At 34.6% G+C, this 25,176-nt stretch overlaps 1 protein-coding gene across 13 annotated transcripts in view; it reads right to left on the reverse strand.

Moving 5' to 3' along the window:
- map2k5 (mitogen-activated protein kinase kinase 5) overlaps positions 1-25,176 on the reverse strand; it is a 143,357-nt gene that overhangs the window by 77,617 nt on the left and 40,564 nt on the right. For 6 of the 13 annotated variants that reach the window (XR_012382258.1, XM_005168840.6, XM_073906006.1 and 3 more), the window contains exons 1-6: positions 17,989-18,401; positions 17,751-17,799; positions 17,465-17,532; positions 8,748-8,817; positions 5,830-5,870; positions 1,774-1,841 (exon numbers count right to left, since the gene is read on the reverse strand). Coding sequence is in view for 11 of the 13 variants with exons in the window: in XM_005168840.6 (XP_005168897.1) it covers positions 1,774-1,841; positions 5,830-5,870; positions 8,748-8,817; positions 17,465-17,532; positions 17,751-17,799; positions 17,989-18,120 (428 nt within the window). In the remaining 2 variants the exon portion in view is untranslated. Of the gene's footprint in view, positions 1-1,773; positions 1,842-5,829; positions 5,871-8,747; positions 8,818-17,464; positions 17,533-17,750; positions 17,860-17,988; positions 18,402-25,176 lie in introns of those variants that run through there. The other 7 variants (XM_073906007.1, XM_009303206.5, XM_073906010.1 and 4 more) reach the window with 3 other exon arrangements.

Here is a 25,176-nt window from a genome sequence, read left to right on the forward strand (position 1 = left end):
GTATTAATTCTCTCTCTAGACTTAGTTTTAGGGCTTGTTCTTGTCTGCGCAATATAGCCTCGGCTTATTGCACATACGAATCCGATTGTGAAGAATGATTAAGCGCTTGCATTTTTTATTGCATCCTTTTCGCAAGTTATTCATTTATTTATTTTTTTAAAGTGGTGAGAACATTATTTACTGGCAAACATGTTCCTCGATCTTGTACATCAACAAATAATGTAGCCTACCTAAGTTAATTTACCTTTTATGTAAGGTTAAGGAATAACTTAATTAAATATTAATAAATAAAACACCCGTATAAACGTAGGCCTACATGTTTATTTTTTAACTTTCGTTAATAAAACAACACAAAACTGTTTATAAATATTGTAGTTAAATATTAAATTACTTTAACTGTTTGAAACCGTATAATAATAACAATTAAACGTTACATTTTTAAGAACTGAACAAATAGCCTAAATGGCACTTTACTAATCAGTGTAATAATAATATAAATATTAATAATTATAAGTAAAAAGAAAATATTAACCTAGTAACAATATAAGTCAGATGTTTAAAAAAAACAGCGTAGGTTCTCTCCACCTTTTGTAGTCATATTTTAAATTATTTGCCAGAAAAACTAACATGTTGACTTTGCCCGGTTTAAGTGAAGAATGGGGTTATAATGTTTCCAGCAATACACTGTCAGACGGTGTGCTTGTAGCGAAAATGCACAGACAGGCTACTTTTTCACAACCATGCGAGAGAGGGCTTCTGCTTCTGTTCCGCCGCCCTCATTTCTCGCAACGCAGGTTTCTCTACGCTGCGGAGCGGCGCGTTCTTAACTAGTTACCAAATATGTTGCTCCATTTCTCGTCAATGTCTTCCATTTATTACTTTCTCTTTTTTATCTGGCCATTTTTGCAAATGCCTCTGCCATGCCTGGCTGAGCTGGGCTTTTGTATTTAGAAGACAGGATTAAGCCTACATGGCTTTTTTTTCCCTCGCCATCAATCGCCACTAGCTTGCATGGTTCGGGACTCGTGGATCTGCGTATCGATGGATTTGCTCCTCAGTGTTTGGACTCTCAGCAGTGAATATTAAAACACACTTTACTTAAAACCCCCATACAAAAAGCTTAATCCAAATTGATTCGTTCACCTTTCTCGGTCGGCACGAATCCAAAATGTTCCCAGATGTAAGAGTTCGTTTTCTAACAAGATTCATGGTTGAACTTGAACTTGCTGAATCGCGCCTAATGTTATATTCTAACAGATATGTAATACTTGGCAACATAACAGTAATCTATGTTTTAAAGTGCGTGACGTCACGTACTACGGCCGGTGGCAATAGACAACCGAGGTGGCAACTGACCACCGCGGTGACGCGGTTGTCATGGTGACCGTCACAGCCCTAGTCTGAAGTATATATCTATATAAAAAATATCGCAATATATATCGCAGAGGAAAAAAATATCGCAATGTCAATTTTTTCCAATATCGTGCAGCCCTACCTTGATGAACAGAATAATTTTCTAAAAAAAAAAAAAAAAAAAAAAAAACTAATCAAACATTTGACCAGTAGTGTATGTTGGTTTATCCACTCCGTATCCTGTTAATTTCTATCATTAACTACATTTCAAAACACTCATTCCAGCAAAGTCATCAATGTATGCACTTGAAATGCAAGCTTCACCTTTCAGTATTAATAAACAAAACAAACACTGGTATGAAGCCTTTTCCCTGTGTTTCCTCCACTTAATGAGTGCAGATGTGATGTGGGATCACTCACCTATCGCTGGAGCGGGAATCAGCTGCAGAGGAGCTCCTGCCACTCGAGGATTCGGGCCGCGTGTTCACCTGCGGGCAAACAAAGACAATCACAACCTGTGCTAATTAACCTGTGATTCAACAGCAAACTGCCTGGTTTGGCCGCAAGGTTAATTGGCTTTTGTGGGGGAGACAGTGAGATCTAGAGATAGAGGCTTGAGGAAAGGGGTCACTTCATCTATCAGGCAAAATTAAATATAACTCTGGGAACATCCTTGGGTGAAGAAAAAAAAATGGATGAATCAACATCACGTCCTTTATTTGTCATTAAAGAAGATTCATGAAGCTGCTTATTGTCAGAGCCGCACTAATGGATCGCTGTGGGAGAATGAAGGAAATGGGCTCAAAGAGAGTCCCTGTATAAATAAGCAGATTAATTGAGGTCTGAAGGTCAAATAGTGTGAAGCAGTAAAGCAGTGATTCTCTTCTTAATTAGTGTCTATGAAGACCTCATTTAAGTCAGTTTATCTGGATTTTTTATACCCTTTTCAAGCCAATAGAGCTGAAAATCAAACTACACAATTCAAAAGTTTGGATTTAGTAGATGCTGTTTTGTTATGGGAAATGTATCATTTTTGTTCTCACAAGGATACGTTTAAAGCATCAAAAGTGATAAAAAAAACATGGAAAACGTTCTCCATTATAAAAAATAATTACACAAGTAAAATACAGCTAATTTAAAAGACACTTCAGTATTAGCAAGCACAAGATATTTTTCCAAAATCAAAACCTAAAATCTTCCAAACCCCAAAATTCTCAAAATGTGATGTAAATTTATCAATTTCAAATGTGCCTTACAAAGATACATAACACCTATAAACTAAACTGATAAAGCTACTGATTTATTTGCAAAACATAATAAGAATCAATAGCCAATACACATAAATACAGTTAATGTATCTGTCAAAACCAAACATTTTTTTTGCCAAATTCTCATTAGTCATTCTTTTATTAGTCTCGCGTATCCAGACTTCAGACTGACTGTGAAGGTCTGGTTGCTTTTAATGGTCAAGGACCGCCCACTATATTATATGATTCACAGGTAATACAACCAAATCATATTTGGTTTTGTATCGCATCATGTTTTCGGGCTTGGAATTATCCTTTACATAATAGCCCGCATGCAAACGTACCCTATTCACTCAAAAAAATATTTAAAAGTTTACCATAATGACGCATCAATATTTTAAATATCTATTCATACATTATTTGAGAGATGCATTTCTACATATTGAGATGAAATATGACTGAAAGGTGAAAGGTTTTTTGGTTCTATAAAAGCAAGATTTTGTTGCATTTGGAAGAATCCACAAATCAAGTAACCTCTGTTCTGAACAAAATCTCTCTATTATCTTTATGACCAAAATGACAGAATATTTTAAGGTTTTCATTGCCATTGGAAAAAAAAAAAGTCAGTCACACTTTATTTTGATGGTCTGTTTGTTAAATTTAAGTTACACTGCATCTACATGCCAACTAATTCTCACTAGATTATAAGCAGACTGTTAGGTTGGGGTTAGGGTTAGTGTAAGTTGACAAGTACTTGCTAAGTTTCATATAGAAAGTTAAATGTCTGTTGAAGGAGCATTGTCAATAGATATTTAGCAGACAGTCTACTAATACTCAAACGGACCACTAAAATAAAGTATTACCAAAAAGTCAATTTAAGTCAAATTGAAAAATGCTCATTGTCACAAATGTCTAAGAAAGTAATACATTTATTAATGAACACTGTCGTTAATAAAAATATCACAGCTTTTTATCTGCTCAGACTTGTTTCCTGGTGGGCTGATAAATATTGCTGCATACTCAACGCATGGAAATTTTGTATATTTAAACCAATCAGAGGACGACTGGTGAACTACAAAAGTGTTTCCAAAAACAAAAAAGTGTGCCATATGCATCAGATGTTTAGCCAAATTTCTATGGGGTGTGCTTGGCTAAACGTCTGAGGCTGAGACAATTCTTTAATTAGCTGGACATACAGTTTAACAGGTTATTTAACATATTAAGCTAACTATGCTAACTATGATTAGGCCTGTCACGATATCCTTTTTTTTTTTTGCGCTATAATGCTCCAAATCATATTGCGATAAACTATATTATTATCATTTTTACACCATTTTTTGCCACTCTTTGTATAATGCTAGAATGACAATATATTAATCAACATAATGCAAGTACAGTACACTCTTCCAAATAACACATCATATTTATTGTTAAGGGTATTTTGTTTACTTATAGTCCATTTAACAATTTAATAATGAGGCATGGGAATCAGAATGTGAAAATCCATAAAACAGAAAACAAATAATTAATAATATATGTTAACAAAAAAAGTGGAGGTAAAAAGTAACAGTATCTGCTACCAGATCTATTTCCAGTTGTCAGACACCCACATGAAAATAAACTATAGTAATTTAAGTAAATTTAATAGTAAGTTTAACCATACTGTAACAATGACACTTCCGTTGGACACAGAGAGGTTGCACAATCAGCTAAAATGTTGCTTAAATTGGTTTTAATGTATGGGCTATATATATACTGCGATAAGTCGATATATTGATTATTGTGACAGGCCTAACTATGGTTGGCCACAAAATGTAAAAAGAGGAACGCTTAACATTACAACAAATTTGGGGTATGGTAATTTACTGTTACAGTAAACTATATTGTCCTCTTTTGGGGCGATTTGTTCTACAGCGAAATAGATTTACAACACATATATCACACCACACACTTAAGACAAACATTAAACAACATTAACAGAACTAAAAGACAGCAACTACCTCTTCCCATTAAAATTCAGCAAATCAAATCAATCGCACAAGGACCAAAATGCAAATTTAAATCTGTTGGTCCTTGCCAAAGGACCCCATACCAACATCCTGAGGGAAGTATTTGAAATTAATTTTAAAAAAAAGAGGATGATATATATCAGACGTAGTCTGATGGGCATTCTTTAACACATGGCTTTCATACAAATAGGATTTCATACAAATAATTCCAGCACTTTTGCCACTAATACTTTGCAGCAGGTATGTAAGACAGTGAGTTCATCTGTTTTACTTTTAAAGTACAAGCTAACGAACCAATGAAAAGGTTCAAATGTATTCTATATAGGCCTTATAAAATGCCACCAGAGTAACATCAATATTACACTTCGCTAATTTCCGCAGACGAAAAAGTCTTTGTTGGCCTGTCCTACATAGTCTTTCAGTATATAAGAGTGGTAAATAAGAATTAGGTCAAAATTGTTGTACGTTTTAACATGGTTTGGACTATTGCCGGTTAAAGAAAAGCAAAAACTGTCATTAGAATTTTAAATGCTAGGTTTTAAGTAAGAATTGGGTTAATCGTGTTTGTAATGTGATTTATGTGATGACATTGGATGTATTTGTGTTACTTGTTTTTTTGTTTTTTTATGTGTGGTATATGTAATGTAAATGCTGATGTAATTATTTGGTAAAGCAAAAGATAAATTTCCACTTGTGGATAATAAAGAAAGTCAAAGTCAAATAATTTAAAATAATTACAAATCAACAACAAAAGCTTTAATTAGGTCAGCAAACAAATAAAAATGACAACAATCTCATAATAATAAGCAAATACATTAATATATTTACGCTGGGAACTCATAAACCCTTGACATTTAAGCAACAAAGATTTTTTTCTCTGAAAAACCAACAGCTGTGGGAATTTCGATTTTCTGATTTTTATTTTCTTTCTCAAGAAAACTGCATCTACAATGTTTGAGATTGGAAAATATTAATTGCATTTTTATAGTGTATATTTGTATTTTAACAAAACATTTTATTTTCAATAACTTCTATATAAAAGCTTCCCATCAAATCAAAAGCAAGATAATAAAACATACAACAAAGAGTGATGGGAGAGTAGAAAATGAGGGACAGACAGAAAAAGAGACAGTCTTGACTTCAATTGACATTTCAATAAGTGGTACACAGCATAACCGATCCATACCCAACTCTGCTGAAACAATCATTGAGACACATACCTTCAGGCCGTGAATGTTGCGGATCCCTGGGGTCTTACCGGCTGAAAAGAAAATTGACTAGATTGTAGATCACATGAGGCCAAAGAAAAAGAACACGAGCAGAATATTTTAAATGTTTAAAATGATTGCACGAATCTACCTGCAACACAACAAGACAGACATAATGAGGTGTAAAAAAAAATGTGTGTGTGTGTGTATGTATATATATATATATATATATATATATATATATATATATATATATATATATATATATATATATATATACCTGCAACACAACAAGACAGACATAATGAGGTGTAAAAAAAAATGTGTGTGTGTGTGTGTGTATGTATATATATATATATATATATATATATATATATATATATATATATATATATATATATATATATATATATATATATATATATATACCTGCAACACAACAAGACAGACATAATGAGGTGTAAAAAAAATGTGTGTGTGTGTGTATGTATATATATATATATATATATATATATATATATATATATATATATATATATACCTGCAACACAACAAGACAGACATAATGAGGTGTAAAAAAAAATGTGTGTGTGTGTGTATGTGTATTATATATATATATATATATATATATATATATATATATATATATATATATATATATATATATATATATATATATATATATATATATATATACACACAGTTGAAGTCAGAATTATTAGCCCCCCTAAATTATTAGCGCCCCAGTTTATTTTTTTCCCCCAATTTCTGTTTAATGGAAGGAAGATTGTTTCAGCACACTTCTAAGCATAATAGTTTTAAAAACGTATTTCTAATACCTGATTTATTTTATCTTTGCAATGATGACAGTAAATAATATTTTACTACATATTTATCAAGACACTTCTATACAGCTTAAAGTGACATTTAAAGGCTTAACTAGGTTAATAAGGTGAACTAGGGAGGTTAGGGTAATTAGGCAAGTTATTGTATAACGATGGTTTGTTCTGTAAATTATCGAAAAAAAATAGCTTAAAGGGGCTAATAATTGTGTCCCAAAAATGGTTTTAAAAAAAATTTATAACTGCTTTTATTCTAGCCAAAATAAAACAAATAAGACTTTCTTCAGAAGAAAAAACATTATCAGACATACTGTGAAAATTTCCTTGCTCTGTTAAAAATCTTTTGGGAAATATTTAAAAAAGAAAAAAAAAATCAAAAGGGGGCTAATAATTCTGACTTCAATATATATATATATATATATATATATATATATATATATATATATATATATATATATATATATATATATATACAGGGCTTGAAATTAACTTTTTTACTTGGTAGCACCGGTGCTCCCAACTTCAAATATTTAGGAGCACCAAAAAATTTTTAGGAGCACCAGAAAAAATGTAGGAGCACCCACCAAAAATGAATGAGCACCTCTGCAAATAGTTTTTAAAGGGATTTATTGTATTTTAAAACAACATTAATAGGACTGACAAAAACCAGAAACAACTATCTAACTAATGCTGCGAAGACATTGATATTTGTGTGCAATAATTCCAAAATGAATGTCTAATAATTAGGCCATAGAATATTAATGATGATAAAAAATGACAATAATAGTAATGATTTACATTTCTCATTATGATACTGCCTTGAATGAGCATGAATGTAGGTTATCTGCTATAAAAAGTCTGTTACTTTATGAAAAATAATTGTATAGTTTGCATCAAACAAAAATGAAGCATTGCAGTAAGAAATGTTTTTTTTTGTACAGCTGTTTTATAAGCATGTCAATTAATATGCATGTAAATATTATTTCTGCTACAAAACAAACAAAAGATTATAATAAATAATTCAATTCAATGATGAAAGCTGCAAAGCAGTCATCAGTAAATAAAAAAAATAATAATGTACAACTCAAAAAAAGAATAGACAAAAGAAGGTAAGTAAAGTCTCACTTCTATCACTCTTTAAAAGTTTTGGTTTCAGTTTGTGTCAATTTAAAGGTTCAGTCTGAGCTGATTTTCATTTTTCTGAGTTAGTGGAAAGCTGGCGAGTCAGCCGACCCAATTTATGAGCAGGCAGAGCAGGACTCTTGCGCTAACGATCGGCGCAATACCGGTCTTTGTTATGAGCCGCAGTTTCAGTGTAAACTTAGTAAAGGCGAGCTTCTTTGGCGATGATATGTACAGTATTTGATTTGACTTTTAGCGGACATTTGCGCTGAACACGCAGTGAATGCAACGCATCGAGATTCTGCCACCTTCTCCAAGAAGCGCGTACTCGATTGATCTCAGCTGGCGGATCATTATTCACCACGTGACGTGTCATGATCGCTCTCATCTGCGCCTCAACTTTAGGTGGGGTTTGCAAACCTGTGTGCTTTAAGTTTTTACTCTTTAGCCGTTTGTATTTCCCGTGGTCATAAAAGCTCCTTCCCTGTCATCTGACAGCGGAAAGTCTTGAGTGATTGACTGCTAATATGAACCAATATAGCGGCAGGGAAGACCAATTCAGCACGTTTTTACAAAAAATCAAAACAGGTCGCACTACAACCATTATCTGCAGTCGCACTAATGCGCCAAAATATATTATGAGGTCACATAGATAAATTTTCGGGCGCATATGCGACCAAAATGGTCGCAATTTCGAGCCCTGATATATATATATATATATATGTATGTATGTCTATGTATTCAGGAGAAATTTACATCACCAATCTAAAATGTATCGCTCTCACAGAAGCCACTCAGCATGAAGTAAATTGGGATTTGCTCACACACTTAAACATGTGAGCAGGACATTGCTGAGTATAAGGTAATAAACTGAGTATTAAACTGGCTCTAGGTGGGCCTCTGGCACATTTACTGTTGCAGTGTTAAACTGTAATTTGGACAAACACACCAACACACTATACACACCTCGTGGAAATATCTGTAAAGGCTCAGGTAACAGTCCATTGAAGCGTTGCTCCATCACTGTATTGCAGTACTGCAGAGAATAGAAGAACAAAACTCTTAAAAACAGCCCAGTTCTTTTTTTTTTCAGAATATTGCACACAGAATCAATATTACACTCTGTGAAAGTCTTTGGGAAAAAAGTCCCATGGAGTACATAAAAGCAATCTTATGTCAAAAAAAAAAAAAAACACAACATCCGCTTTCTTTCCTAGTCACTTGCGGTGTTGGGAAGAAAAGAAAAGACGTTAAATGAATCAGGCACCCAGCTCAGGTAATCTTTCTGAAACACCGGCCACCCTCTGTATCAATTCATCCGTTGTAATGGCTGCCAGGCGCAGTCCAATCACTGAACTTTCTCATTTCAGCCTGACGTAAAAGCAATCTGCCAGTAACGGCTGCCTATTAATTAATTACACCGCATAACAGGCTGAAATAGAGTCTGGCATTTATAAAGCTTTTATTATATTATTAACACCATTATTAATGTCAAGGCAAGCTTTTGGCTTTAATTATCAGTACCTTTCTTTAATTAATCTGTGCCAGAAATAAAGGAGTTGAACTTCAGACTTCACTCAACAAGGCTAAATTATATAATTTCACAAAAATTTTAACAGGTATTTGTGTAATTATCAGTATTTATTATTTAATAAATCTTTGGCATTAATATAGACACTGCATTTTAGATTTCAGCAAAATAGACTGAACAATAAACACAAATTACTTTTGCTTTTACTTATGTAAAATTTTTGTAAAGTTAATACATTTACTCTACTTATTGACTTTAAAATTATTTTATCTGATCCATCTGTTATATGTGATGTTTTCATATTTATATCAATAAAATGTTAAATTACATTAATTACTTTAGCATGTTAAGTGTGTCATGGTGGTACAGAGGGTAGTACGATCGCAGACGAACAGCAAGAAGGTCTTGATTTGAGCCCCGGCTGGGTCAGTTGACATTTCTGTGTGGAGTTTGCATGTTCTCCCTGTGTTTGTGTGGGTTCACTCCGGGTGCACTGGTTTTCCCCACAGTCCAAAGACATGCACTATAGGTAAATTGAATAAGCTAAATTGGCTGTAGTTTACATGTGTAAAATAGTGTGTATGGTTGTTTCCCAATGTTGGGTATGCTGGATAAATTGGCGGTTTATTCTGCTGTGGCGACTCATGATTAATAAAGGGACTAAGCCGAAAAGACAGAGTCTGTCATAATTTCAAAATATAGTTCAATATTTTGTAGTGGATATAGCATTTTTACTCATTCTTTTTTAAAATTAAAAAAACTGGCAATGTACAATGACTTACATAAAAGTTGTGTGATATTTTGCATATACACTGAAAAAATTTTATCAAAGATGATTCCTTAGATTTACTAAGTTAAATGGTTGTAAACATTTTTTTGGGCTGAATTTAAGCAAATGAATTAAGTAACTAAATTCAATTTGTTTAAATTCAACGCATATAAATTGTTAGCAACAATTTTTAGAATTTTTTTTTTCCCCAGTGTAGACAGATATACAGTTAACGTCAGAATTATTAGCCCCGTTTATTTTTTCCCCAATTTCTGTTTAACGAAAATAAACAAAATTCAACACATTTCTAAACATAAAAGTTTTAATAACTCATTTCTAATAACCAATTTATTTATTCTTTGCCATGATGAGAGTAAATTATATATGACTAGATATTTTTGAAGACACTTCTATACACTTTAAAGTGACATTTAAAGGCTTAACTAGGTAAATTAGGTTAACTAGGCAGGTAAGGGATATTAGGCAAGGTATTGTATAATGATGGTTTGATCTGTAGACTATCGAAAGAAAAATAGCTTAAAGGGGCTAATAATTTTGATCTGATTTTTTTTTAAAACTGCTTTTATGCTAGCCAAAATAAAACAAATACGACTTTTCCCAGAAGAAAAAATATTATCAGACATACTGTGAAAGTTTCATTGCTCTTTAAACATCATTAAGGAAATATTTAAAAAAAGAAAAGAAAATTCCAAGAGGGGCTAATAATTCTAACTTTAACTGTATAGGAAATAAAAATTATGCATACACTACCAGTCAAAAGTTTGGGGTCAGTAGGATTTTTAAATATTTAAAAATAAGCTTATCCTGCTCACCAAAGCAGCATTTATTTAATAAAAAATACATCACAAATAGTACAATTGTGAAATGCTAATGCACTATAAAATAACTGTTCAAAAATTGCTTATTATTTATTTTATTTAACCATTTATTCAAGTGATTTTAAAGATGAGTTTTCAGCTTCATTACTGTAGTCTACAAAGACACATGATCCTTCAGAAATCACACTAATATTAATTATTATTATTATTATTATTATTTGTATTATTATTATGATTATTAATGGTAATAGTGATAAAATCAATATTGACATGAGTAATTATTTTATTTGAAACTACACACAATAAGAAAGCAGTTATTTAAGATTTTTATAAATATTTAAAATATTTTTTCCATTTAATAAATGCCGCTTTGATGAACAGAATAGCTTTCTTTAAAAAAAAACATGAAAAAAAATGATCCCAAACTTTTGACCAGTAGTGTATATTTGATCTATGTCTAAATATTCAATATTTGCTTAAGTTGAAACGTCACCTAGCACTTCCGATTGTACTTCAAAAGAACCCTTCTCTTTTAACCGCGACACAGATTTGTGTCTCCTGCCAAAAGCACATTCAATTGATGTTTCGTTTAACAGAACCATCTGGTCGCTCGTCCTCTCCTCTCAGTCCAGCACGAGACCTTTGTGCCCAAACACAGAGCCCCTATCACACACAATACAGCCATTAAAAACCACAAATCCAGATGGACATGTTAGGAGGGGAGAGTGTTAGTGTCTGAAAGAAGCACAGAGACAGAAGAAAGAGAGACAAAGGTAGAACAAGACAAAGGTCAAAAGCGAAGCCTAAGCGAGGGGCCGGCGGTACAGTGGCGTCCCTCTGCTGCGTGCGAATGCATGATGAATACGAGGACATGCAGAGGAAGCAGTGTTAGAGCAGCTGTTATTAAATACCCTATTTATCACTGTCACCTCTCTGCACTGCCTGCAGGCGCTGAAACCATGTAGCTCCACCAAAACACACACCTTTAATTTTCCACTCGGCTGCTTTATCGATTAGGGCTGCAATTACCTAACTAATCTGTAACGGTGTATTAAAAGAAACCTCCCTTTGTTGGACAATAACTAAAGGCAGTTTGATCACAGGAAGGCAGCTTGAGCGCTGGAGGGAACAGAAGAGTCGGACCTCCGCTCTGTTGGACCCCGATCATTAACACACCCCGAGTAAAGCGCTCTGTAATTAGCTGGCCCAGCCTGGGAGATCAGCGTGTGTGTGAGAGAGAAAGAGAGAGGAAGGCTATGGGTCAGTCTTTAACTTTGAACTAACATCCTGTAAAGGCTGGTGCTAAGAAGAGGTTCACCAGGGACCCAAAACATCTCAGAGACCTCAAACTGCAGGAGCAAAAAAAAAAAAAAAAAAAAACATGCTGTCAAGACAGTTTGAAGGTCAGATTCCACCAGAGAGCCTGGCGAATTAGCTTACGCACCTGTAAAGCAAGAAGTCATCTCTTAATTCCTATTAAGTCTACATAACAGCAGATCCCTTCAAATGGAATTAATTGAAGCAAATTTATAAAGGCCCCCGCAGAGACCCCAGGAGCCACCGAGGCAAAGGGCACACGCTTGAAATATGACCACAATGATTGGTTAAATGTAGGCGCGAGCCACCGAACATGTTACATGCATATTAAATTCCACCCTTCTCAGCAGCTTGTGCTCTCCCCAGAGGAGCAAACGGCATCATGGGAGGAAAAACTCATTTTCAGAAAAAGTGGACTCAGTTGTGCTGTTAACCAAAATGCGACGAGGAGGCAATCTGCAACGCACGGTAATATTCACTGTCAGAGTAATATGGCCTCAAAGAATTTTTTATGATGTGCATGAGATGAAAATCTCTCAGTGTATGAACATTAATGCAAATTGTCGCGATAACAAATGAAAACATTCGCAGATATCGCCAATGACGAAATGTGAGTTTCAGAACGAACTATTCGGTGGCCGCAGAATTAATCAAGACAAGAAGAAAAAAACTACACTCAGGCAGTGCAGGACACCCGCGAGACATCATTGTCAGTGTGTCACCTTCTGGCCTAATCTGGCTAATGACTGCAATGGCCTTGAGAGGTGCAGCATTGATAAAGCATCTAAAAATAAATAAATATCAAATATAAGTGATTTCCCTTCCTGCAGAAGCCGTGCTTTTGAAGCCCATGGCTACTCCAGAGTCATTGAGAGCTGATGGGGGGTAAAAGACAACACCAGCTGAAAGTGGATTTTGAAAAATTCCTCTACCCAGGAGGCCTGTGCTTCTAATGAGGCGAAACTTTAAGTATTGAATAATAAATAATAAAAGTTGATAGTTCATTTAACTTCCACTGTACTTCACAGGGGGAAAAACTATTACGAGTCATTACATTTGGTGTCCACGATGTGAGCAGTAAGTATTGAAAGCACTTTTACGGTGATGTTACAAACAAAAGATAGAAGATGAACAAGACATGAAATAAGAGCAGACAACAACATTCCCTTCCTTACTCAAAAACAAAACAAAGACTGTTTAAAGAACACTGAAAAAAATTACTTTTAAGATTAACTTTAAATCCTCGTAACAATTTGCACAAACAAATTGCAAGTAAATTTTACTATCTCATACCAGGCACAATTAACTTATCAATATCAAGTAAAATTTTCTTAATGTTTAACCTAACACTCCTAAATTAATTATGTCAAATTTAATTGATTGTCTTTCCTTTTGAGTCTATATAGATTTAAATTAACCAAGTTCTTGTTTTAGCAGAAGGAACATTGCTTTTATCCATTTAAATAAATCTTATTAGTTACAAATTAGTACATTTGGTGTAACTTGGTTAAATTAAGACACACATTTCTATTTGAAAAGTCTTATTTCACTTTATTTTATGCAAACTGAACCCAACAGCAAATTTACTTTAAAAATGCTTACTGATCCCAGAGGTAATGTTAGCACAATGGCTCTCTTAGTGAAGTGTCATACATCAATGCTGATAATAAAAATGCCAAGACCCTAAGCATGAGTGCTACTTCTCTACAAGGTGGTAACCTTAAAACAACATCAAAAAGTGTACTCAAAACTCTTCTTAATCTTCAAACTAATCAGGATAAAACTCTAACAACTCTCTCTCGAATTTAAACACCTACTTTTACTTTCAAAATATTCTCTACTTATTTCAATCCCTTGCAAAGCTTGCTGGGAACTTCAAATCCATTTCAACATATCCATTATTAAAATTTACTTAATATAAGGTTTGCAATGATTAGAAAATATTTCATTATTACAAGTAATTTAATATTAATATTTAACTATATCCATTCATTTAATTTATGAAGTAAATATGTAAATATTAAATATTTTCTTAAAAAATTCTAGTTATCATTGACACTTAATATTTTAAGATTAAAGATTTTAAAGTATTATTACTGGTCTATAAATCACTAAATGGCCAAGGACCTCAATACATTACAGATATGCTCACTGAATACAAACCCAACAGATCACTCAGATCTTTAGGATCATATAAACTAGAAGTTCCAAGAGTTCAGTCAAAGCAGGGTGAATCTGCCTTCAGCCACTACGCCCCTCGCTGCTGGAATCAGCTTCCAGAAATGATCAGATGTGCTCCAACATTAGGCACATTCAAATCAAGACTGAAAACACATCTGTTTAGCTGTGCCTTTACTGAATGAGCACTGTGCTGAGTCCGACAGATCGCACTATTATGTTTTTCGTTTTCTTTTTCATTCTTTTATAACCTATTTTAACTCATTTTAATTTGTTTTTATCTGTTTTTAATAATTTTTATTGTCTACATTTTATGTTCCTAAACTTGTCTTTTTATTCCTGTTTATGTAAAGCACTTTGAATTGCCACTGTGTATGAAATGTGCTATATAAATAAACTTGCCTTTTTTTTGCCTAATATTCATACGTTCATTAATTTTTTTCTCGGCTCAGTCCCTTTATTAATCTGGGGTCACCACAGCGGAATGAACCACCAACTTATCCAGCATGTGTTTTCTGCTCTGATGCTCTTCTAGCTGCAACCCATCACTGGGAAAGACACTTAACATCACAATTTTAAAATTATGAGAGTAAATTTATTAGATTTGACTACACCAAAGTAATTTCTTTCAGTGTAGGTACAAGTTTATGATTAGCTTTTCACAAAACACATCAAACACAATTACTTTGAATGTTTTTAATTTGTGCCTGGTCACATGGGGAGGCCACTGCCTGAGTCGACACAAAAAATAATGAATATTGAAAGATATAAACAGGAATTTAATATAGGAGTTTTCCCTTTGCTAATCTTGCTTGGTTAACACCTGTATAATTTAAAACAGGGGGTGCAAGCTAGAGATGCACGTTGCTATGGAAACATCAAGATGTGCAGCCAGAAAACGGAAAGAGATGAAGAAATTGGGGAGAGAAAAAAAACTGAAAATATGTAGCTACTTGTCATCCTTGCCAATCAGCAAAGTAATGAGAACGCTTTCCCCAAGGGTGAATAGATCTAGAATAATAGATTTGTAATAGCTTTTCCCTTCCAACAAAAACACTTTCAGCGTTCAAAAATCTAATACAACAGACTGGAAAAGAGCGCAACAGTGACCACCTACTTCCAGAAGCATTTTGCTTTGTTTAACATTGCACGCAATATAAACAAGTGTTGTTGTAATCTTTTGGTATTGATAATAACCATGAAGTGTAATAAATAAATAAATAAATACAGACAATGATATAACAGACGTGATAAAACTGTAAATAATCCAGCACCAATAACTATCTGCTTGACACTCCAACATAGTAGGTGGGGGCATTGCAATTTAAAGGGATAGTTCATCCAAAAATGAAAATTCTTTCCATAATGTACCATCACTTATACACCTTTGATTTGTTCCCGAAACAGTTTACAGAGTATTTTTGTTTTTTATTGTTCTGTTGAACACAAAAGAAGACACATTGCAAAATGTTGGAAACCTGTATCCACTGACTTCCATAGTAAGAAGAAGAAATTGCTATGGAGGTCAATGGTTTTCAGTTTCCACTGAATCTTCAATAATTCCTCATTTGTGTTTAACTAAAGACTATAGACCTTTTTCTTCATTGCTGCATGGAGGGCACCATAGTGACCAGCGCCTTCCGGTAGTGTGTTTACTGTTTTCAGTGGCTTCAAAGTGTTTTTTTTTATGCAAAACATTAATTTAGAAAGAAAGATGTGTGTTAAAGTCGCTGTACTTCTGTAAGATGAGGTTCAAGTGCAAGAGAAAAACAGATGCTGAAATATAGCGTCAGTGTATGCCGCGGCTCTTCAATGCACACACTCACAATCAATACCTCACTGCATTTTAAAGAGCAAACCATATTACTGGCATGAAACTGGCAGGTATGGAAGGGATGCAATTTCCAAAAATTACCAATAAAAGTATGCTACTGATACTTTTCTGGCTGATTTGTATGTTGATTCTAATCTGGAGCAGTTATAATTTCATTTCATTTAGTTTGTGTTGTGTAGTATTTACCACAGTATGTGTTTTTCAGTCATTTCAACACGCCACTTTGTGTTCACTTTGTGACACTTATTCAATCAATGTGTTAGTGGGACAGTACAGCAGGCTACGTGTGTGCGTGTCAAACATTTTGGAAAATTACGTTTATTTAAGTTATTCATTTATTTGAAAGAAAGAGTTTCCCCATTCAGACAGAATGCCCGAGCATACTGCCAGAGAGGCGTTTCCCAGATGGTCGCCGAGATGGTCAGTAGTAGCTACTTTGTAGTTGCCTGTCGCTCTGGGTGGCGACATGCTGCAAACAGGTCTATGCAGGTCTACAGCACAGAGAATACAATCAAGCTGAGATAGGATCACATGAGCTCTAATGGTGCACCTATTGGCTGTCGCTCAAGAAAGTTGAAGGATTCTCAACTTTGTTGCATCGCTCATGCACACCTGGTCACCAACGTTCACTGTCACTCGCATAGACAGAGGTCACTGGAAGTAGCTTGCACTCCGTTAAAATGAACGGTCGTTTGTCGCTTTGCTGTTGCAAGTCATTCATAATGTAAACGAGGCTTTTAAGGGACTTCAACATAACAAAAAAAACGCAAATAAGTTAAAGGCGAGTAAACGATGGCATAATTTTTATGGATGCTGCTATATTATCGATATCCTAAATGATTTCGTAGTAAAACATATATTTTGTGACAAGTTTGACTTGACATAATAAAATTTGCATTAAAAAAAAAGGTGCAAATGTATGAATGAATGTCTGCACAATTTCTTGTTGACAATAACAATATCCAAAACAACTGACTTATTCATCATAAAAGTTAAAATATATTTGATTTATTAAGAAACTACTATAATTACAAATATATGAATATTTTACAAGTGCATTAACTTCCTTATTTGTGAAGTTAAGTTTACAATTCTAAGCAAAGTTTTTTAATAGTCGGTAGTCTGCTTTTTAAAACTGCTTTAGAAGTCAAACCACATAACAGATCAATTAAAAGTCTCAACAAAGAGTCTGACAGAAATTTCAGACATACTCACATAGGACAGCATGGCTTTGAGCTCGTCATCACTGCGAACTGTGATTCGGTCACCAACTTCATCCTCATCTGAAATAAAAGCGAACTCCATTATTTACAAGCTAATTTCCACAAGCATTTTTATCCTGCACTGTATATTTACTCATTTGCATGAACAACTCTTTAGTTCAGGACAACAGTATTGCAAAGAAATGAAGTTATGTTTTCCTATTTCTTTTTACTCTATTAGCTATACTGATTGCATTTAAACTTGAGTAACATAAGTAAAATACAGCAGCAATACTTACACTCAAATGCTGTGACTGTGGCTTCAGGCATGGCATCTCTGATCGCGGCCTGTCAAAAAAGGGAATCTCAGCAATCACACATTTGACTGACAGCTGTCAATCAGCACCACTATTCGAAAACACATAGCAAAAAGCACATTTTAATAAATGGCATGCTCCACAAATGGTTTCCCTCTTTAAAAAGTCATAAGATATGAGATGAAAACTGGCTGTGAGTTAAATTAAAGCAGCTGCTCACCAGCAAATCATTGAAGTTGAGATGTGATGGACTGTCCACTGGCGAGTCCATGTCCCCCACCGGCGTCTTTATCCGGATGACGATTCCCTCAGATTCCATATTGCTCAGGTTACTCAAAACAAGTAAAAGCATAACAAAAACACACCGACAAACATAATCTTGGCTTTTAGACCGGATTTTCAGACCAACAGCAGCTGGAGAGCTGGCTAGGAGGCTAACAGTTTAACGTAGCATGAGCGCATTTAAAACACGACTGACGCAGCGAACATTCCGTCTAATAAACTCGCGACATGTCATTCCAGATGTGCTAAAGACTTTCTGTCTGCCTGTTAACTGTGTTAGATTTTATCAGTAGTTATCAAACTGTCAACAATGAAAGTAAAACAGAGGAAGTTACGCGGAAGTATATCGACGTTTACCCGGAAGCTGAACCTCTACTAGAGGCGCATAAAAGCCTCAGAAAGCAATCTTGCGAGTTGTGATAAATATTTTGGAGCTGTTATGTTGCTCTCCTGAAACTATAAATCATTTGTTTTGGGGTTGTTCTGTTACTCAAGCTTTCTGGGATAATATTAATGTGCTTATTTCCCAAACGCGTTTTGTAATCTTTACTAATTTTTAGATTTTGTTAACGATTTTTTGTTAACTTTAACATCACATTCAAACAAGAACTGAAATATAATTAAACATAATTTAATTGTTTAGATAGAAAGCAATAAACGTATGTTTTTATTACTTATTATATACAGAAAAGGTATATTTATATTATTTCTTAATGTGCTTTATCATAATTTAAAGGATTAGTTCACCAAAAAGCTAAATTTACTCACTATTTGCTCGTCCTCGATGGATTCCAAATCTTTATGAGTTTCTTTCTTTTATTGAACACAAAATATGTTGAAGAAAGCCTGTAATCATTACCTTCCATAATAGGAAATATATACTATGCAAGTCAATGGTTACAGGTTTCTAACATTTTTTTTTAAATATCTTCTTGTTCTTCCTCAATTGTAAGTTACTTTGGACAAAAGCATCAGCTAAATATCTCAATTTAAAATTTAAATAAACTTATGATGAAACTCAGATTAATTTTTTTAAATATTATATTATTCTTTTTTTTTTCAACTATTGGGGTGCGGCCGGGTAAGGGGCCCTACAAGACAATGTGCCCAGGGAACTCTGAATTCTTAATCCAGGCCTGGATCCAAGACCTGTGAATAAATTATGCCAAGCTATCCATAATCCTGGACCAGGCCGTATTCTGAGCTGATTCTGTGGTGGTCATGGAGGAGCGGAGAGAATGAGACTGATTCCTGAAAGACCCCAGTGACAGACAAGTTGATCCAGTGGGCCAACTTGAACACTGCCAGTGACCTACTCACACCTGCAGCTTCTCCGTGATGGAAATCCAGAATTCTTAAGCCTCCAGCGCCTAGACTACAGCTCTGCACAAGAAGTTTGACCAGAGGAGAAATGGTCATGCCCACCTGAGCCTGGTTTCTCTTGAGGTTTTTTCCTTTACTTTCGTCAATTGGTGAAGTTTTGTTCCTTGTTTGGGACTAGTGGAGCTGCGCATCAATAGATTTGCTCTTTATTGTTTTAACGTTCACTGCTAAAATTTAAACCACACTAAGCTGAACTAAATTGAACTTCAGCTCTAAAAACTGGACTGACACAGTTTCAATTTACTTGAACTTCTAAGCTGCTTTGACACAATCTATATTGTAAAAGTGCTATAGAAATAAAGATGAATTGAATTAAATTGAATATATTCATCTCGATCAACACCAACAGGTTAATCAAAAAGACTGGTGCAAATACACTCTCTTTCAACTCAGATAAACATAATAACTTCACCTAAAATGAATATTTCACATCTAAATGCATTGTTATATGCAGTCTCGGTGGGTGTTGATCATTTCATATATTTCCTCCTCTATTATTTAGTTCTTCCATATTTCACCTCTATTACTTATTACCTCTTTACTGCATTACTTATATACAATTTAAATAGCATTAGTATTTAAAGATTTCCACTTTGCACAAGTCATTAGCGCATAATTGAATGTACAACAAAGAACATTTAGTGCGCTGTTGATTACAGCCTTATCTTAGGGGAGACTCATTCACTCAATCATGGTCACCGGCTGCTGATTGCAAAAGCCTCAACAGACATTGATCCTTCAGCAAAGCAGAGTTTTGTTTCTTTGGCCCTCGGAGTCCAGCTAATGCAGCGTTGATACCCTAGACTACTGGTCGGATTGTGAAGTGTCATGACAAACAGCTATGGAAGCCAAGTCTGACCCACGGCGAGCTGAAATCCACAATGATATGATCGCAGCCTTCCAAGCAGCAGGATCAGGTCTCACATCAAACTTTAAAACAATAGTGTCTACAGCCTATCGAAGCCCTGACCTATTATCGGCCCGGTCAGTGGAACAAAGTCGCCATACCCAAAAGAGCAATGGAAGAATGCCACCTTAAGTGTTTCTTTGTATAGGAGGACAAAAGCGGGATTCTTAAATACGCGACAGGGTTGTGCTTGCTCGAATGGAGACGGAACGGTCAGGTTTAACCTCCTGATGTTAGTGAAAACTTACTAAGAGCTCTCTGTTTAATGATCAGATTATAATGCTCGTATTACAATTGCCAGCTGGGGATTAGGTTTTGATAGCTCTAAAATGTACAGTTTGTGTAAACAGCTGAATACACAAGTGGCTCATAAACACACAATCAAACCTAATGAGTGGTTAACCCCTCATGCTCTGAGCTCCGAGTCTTCAGCTGCTCTGCATGACATTGATTGTGTGTCAAACAGCACAATATGTATGCAATGGCTGAGTCTCATTGTTGCAGGTTTAGAGACAGAAATGGAGTAGCAGAGTCAATGTATCTAGAGTAAAGCGCTGATTAAAAGAGAGATGTGTAACTGCCGCTTGTCCTCCCTCAGTGGACTTGGAGAGTTAAGGGTCTGGTGCAGTATTAAAGAAGAAGAGGGGAAAAAACATGCCACATCAGCAAACACAATTATCAGAAATCAAAGTGGAGGAAGAGCGTAGGATTGAGACAGAAGACTGGAATGCAGTGTCTGGTAATTAAAAAACATTTTATCAGCCCAAACGCGCTTTTCTCTCTTGCTCTCTCCATCGACAAGCTGTTTAGCCGAGACAGAGCGGTTTGAGTCCAGACACATGAGCTGCTGGTGTTTAACTTTCTGCACTGGACAAGAACAGGAACAAAAGACACACTAGAAAAGTTTCCATTACTGCAACATTGGCTAAAGCAAGACCTTCTCCTCACAAAGACAAACCATTTATAATTATTAGTACAGTTCCAAAAGCTAGAAAAGTGTTTTTTTTTTCTCTAACCAGAATTAGTCACGTACTAACTGACTGGCACAAAGTGCAATAAAACAACAACATGTCCAATGGATGAATAAACCTCACCATATTTGTGAAGAGCAAGCACCCATTGGCTAAATTCTCCATCAGACAAACTAGAAAATTTACTTGCTAAAAGTGACTGAATGATAGCATATGCAGAATGTCAAAACACTCGACTGCTTTGTTTAGATTTTAGTAACTATAACTTTAGCCCCTTTCACACAGTGATCCTGGTAAACATCCGGAAAATTTCCCGAATTACTTTATCGGTAAGTTCAAAAAAGCACAGTTCACACAGGCAAGGACGTTACGGAATTTTTTCAGAATAGACTGTTCACACACAACCTCTAAACGGCTGCGCTTGTATTGTAAACATTTGACTACAATACAAACTCTGCGGATGGAGAAGTATTGTGAGCAACTTCGCTGAAAACATATGGAGCAATTTCGCATGTCAAGACGTGCACACGCAATGCATCAAGCAACTGAAAGAAGCAGATCTTGAAGGTAAACAAACAATGGCTTATCAAAAGAATCTTATAGATCATTATTTACACAGTTGGCATTAAGAAGGAACCTAGAAACGTTATCTAACATCTAGCAGCTAAATGTGCCTGGAAAAATATTCAAAGGCTTTTATTTTCATAAACAGCACAGATGTAAATGAGTGTTCTGGTTGGCTGGAGTGCATGTCTCACGTCAGCGCGTCCTAGACGTGAACGCGTTCTTTCTGGCAATCATCCTTCTGCGTTCACACAGAGAAGCATTCCAGCAAATTACCGGTAATGTTACAACTTCTCTTTCTGGAAAATAGCTGGAACGAACTAACCAGTATTTTCAAAAAGTGCCTGTTCACACATACAGACCTTTGCGGAAAATTTATTTAGTTTGTGGTCTCGTTTTATTTGTAACACTGTAAGCTATGACATCGACTTGCTTTTTACTACAAAGATGCCATTTTTACATATAAACAACAGGTCTCCGGCAGAAACGGTGACATAAACGAATAACCATTAAAAATTTAACATTATTTTGCTGCTGGACTAAAAGTGTTCTATGGGATGTTGTTCTGAAGATTTTACCTTTCAAAATAAACCATGATGCACAGCAATAAATGCTTGTGTGTCTTGTTATTACCATGATAAAAGTATTTTAAAAAACAGCATCCCAGTGCATCCACGTCTTGACGCTGGCTAGGAGGTAAAGTGGTGTGTATTGTACACAGTTCCGGAAAATTTTAAAAACACTTTACACTTTTTTTATTTCTCTGGATTTGCCATTATTATGTTTTGAACCAAATTTTAGGCTTACATTGCAGAAAATTACAATATTCCATGTTGTAAATTTTTTTATAAATATTTATATAGGGTTTTTTTTTGTAATACTTGCACTATTTTGTTATTATGGAATAATTTCTCAAAAATATTTCTGATTGGAACGTGAAAAGCCATAAAATATTCATCCAATCATTGCATTTGGTCTGAATAATGAGATACAGGGAGTAATAGGCTATCCTTCCTGCTTGTCAGCCTATTTATTTGCATAACTTTAGAGTTTAGGATGTGGCTACAGTAGCAGGCTAAACCAGAAGCTGTTTAGTCAGAAAATTAGATTATGTAACAAAATTGCAGGGTTCAGTGCACACTGAGTTGGGCTGCAAATTAATCAAAGGTGATTTTCAGGGTAATTTTGTCAGTAAAGCCGGTTCTGTCATAAGCTGTAAATCTCCAGCATCTGTTTTTAGATAGAGCAGCGTTTACTATACAGAGCCTAGTTCGCAGATGATTCAATAGTGATGATTCTGAAATCAGAGATAATAGACAGTTGTTTGCATCGCTTCTCAATGGAGTAGGCAACAGCACTGTGTTGAGGCTACATCTGAAAACATGTCAAAATGCCACATTTAATAATATGGTTTGACTACAAACTCACTTCATACCTTTAGTCAAGTGTTTAAAATAATCCTTATGTTAGATGATTCCGTAGTTGTGTAAATAATAGTCACTTTAAATCAATAAATTAGTTGAAATCTCTTTGATTTCCTGTGTCTCCTGTGTGTTTGCTGCCTCAAAGTTTTAAGTTGAGTAAACTTTGTTTTTTCATAGTGTTCAGCTGCTCTCTGTTTATTTGAAGTGCTTCTTTTATCCTCATTCTCGCTTTGGATGAAAGCATCTAATAAATGACCATAATGAATGAATGTGAATTCGATTTATACAGCCTGAAATTTTCTTCAAATTGTTTCTGTGTTAAAAAACAAACACAACCTTACATTGTGTAGCAAGTTTATACACTAAACATTGCTTGCTTCCAAAACGTTAATCCATAAAAAAAGGATTGGATTTCTGTTTTTTGCATCTATAGCAACTACTTTAAGAGATGTTTTTACCATTCAGCGCTACCGTGCATGCAAAAGCCAAAATCCAGGTTACTGCTGAACTTTATGACAAACTTTATGAGAAACAAAGGGCAGTATACAAAGATACGCTACATAAAGACAGATTGTGGCAGGTGATTGTGGAACAGCTGGGCTCCAGTATCAAACTGAGCCACTGACACCCTGAAATAAACTAATGCCGCAAGTCTTTGATAAGGAACCGTTCCTCCTCTATGTGCAAAATAATAGGCTATTGGATATTTCCTCTTTCCTTTTTTATAATTCTTGACTCTTGAGACAATTTTTTAATTGAAAGTAGCCCTGTTGTACTTGCTTTGAAATTACTTCTCTTTTATAAACTGTAATTCATGTTAACTACAGTAGTCAGCATTTAAAGTAAATAATTACCATTTAATCAACAATTTTGAAAAACATTTTTATTCACTTCAAATGTTGACTGCTGTATTTTATAAATACATGTTAGAGATCTTATTATGAGCAGCTCATTGTTCAATATATTTCAAATATGTTTAGAACATCTAATGTTAAAAAAATATTAAATGGTCCTATACATGACTTTTCTTTAGTCAAGTCAGCATATATAACCATTTTTGACTTGGAAACAAATTAAAATACAGAAGAAAAATCGTTTTTTTTCCATTTCAAACCAGATATGTAAGCCGGTATGGCAGGGTTTAATCAACAAATCAGCAAAAAGTCTTACAATATCTGAAACTTCATGCACTTGTTCCTCAGCTTGTATTGGCTCAGCACTATATTCAGTATTGACATCACATCGCTCATCTAGCTGATCCACTGCATCTGTAATGAATCTGGCTCCTCTGATTGTAATGGCTACAGTATGGCCGATATGCAAATGTGGTCCTCACTGCATCCATAAAGTAGTGATGAACATGCATATTAAATGGGCTTGTGAATATTTCATTACCTGTTTATTTTGCTCATCTATCACCACAGCGGAGGACTCTGCACTGGGTACCAATTATGTCTTGTTCTGCATGGAAGAAAAATAGTTTTTGAGTTGCATTTTCATTTTCTTGCAAAAAAAACATTTTTTAATAAAATAATTCAAATAAATAATTTATAGTAAATTGTGGAGAATATTTTACATATATTAGTAGGTTACATTCTATCTGCAATATACAGTGCTCAGCATATACGAGTACACCCCTCACAAATCTCTCTAAATAATATTTTCTATAGAATGCTTTAAAATATTACACTTGTGCATATACATTAGATTATTCAGTACTGAAGCAAATATGGAGCTTATCTGACAAAATAACTTATAATTATATTTCAAAACTTATTAGACCAAATATATGTTATGGAAAAATATTAAATGAAATTTTCAAAAATAGCACAAATCAAGAGATACAAAAATATGTACAATTTTGTTGAAATGTTGTA

Source organism: Danio rerio, chromosome 7, assembly GCF_049306965.1.
Source record: "Danio rerio strain Tuebingen ecotype United States chromosome 7, GRCz12tu, whole genome shotgun sequence".
NCBI classification, from domain to species: domain Eukaryota; kingdom Metazoa; phylum Chordata; class Actinopteri; order Cypriniformes; family Danionidae; genus Danio; species Danio rerio.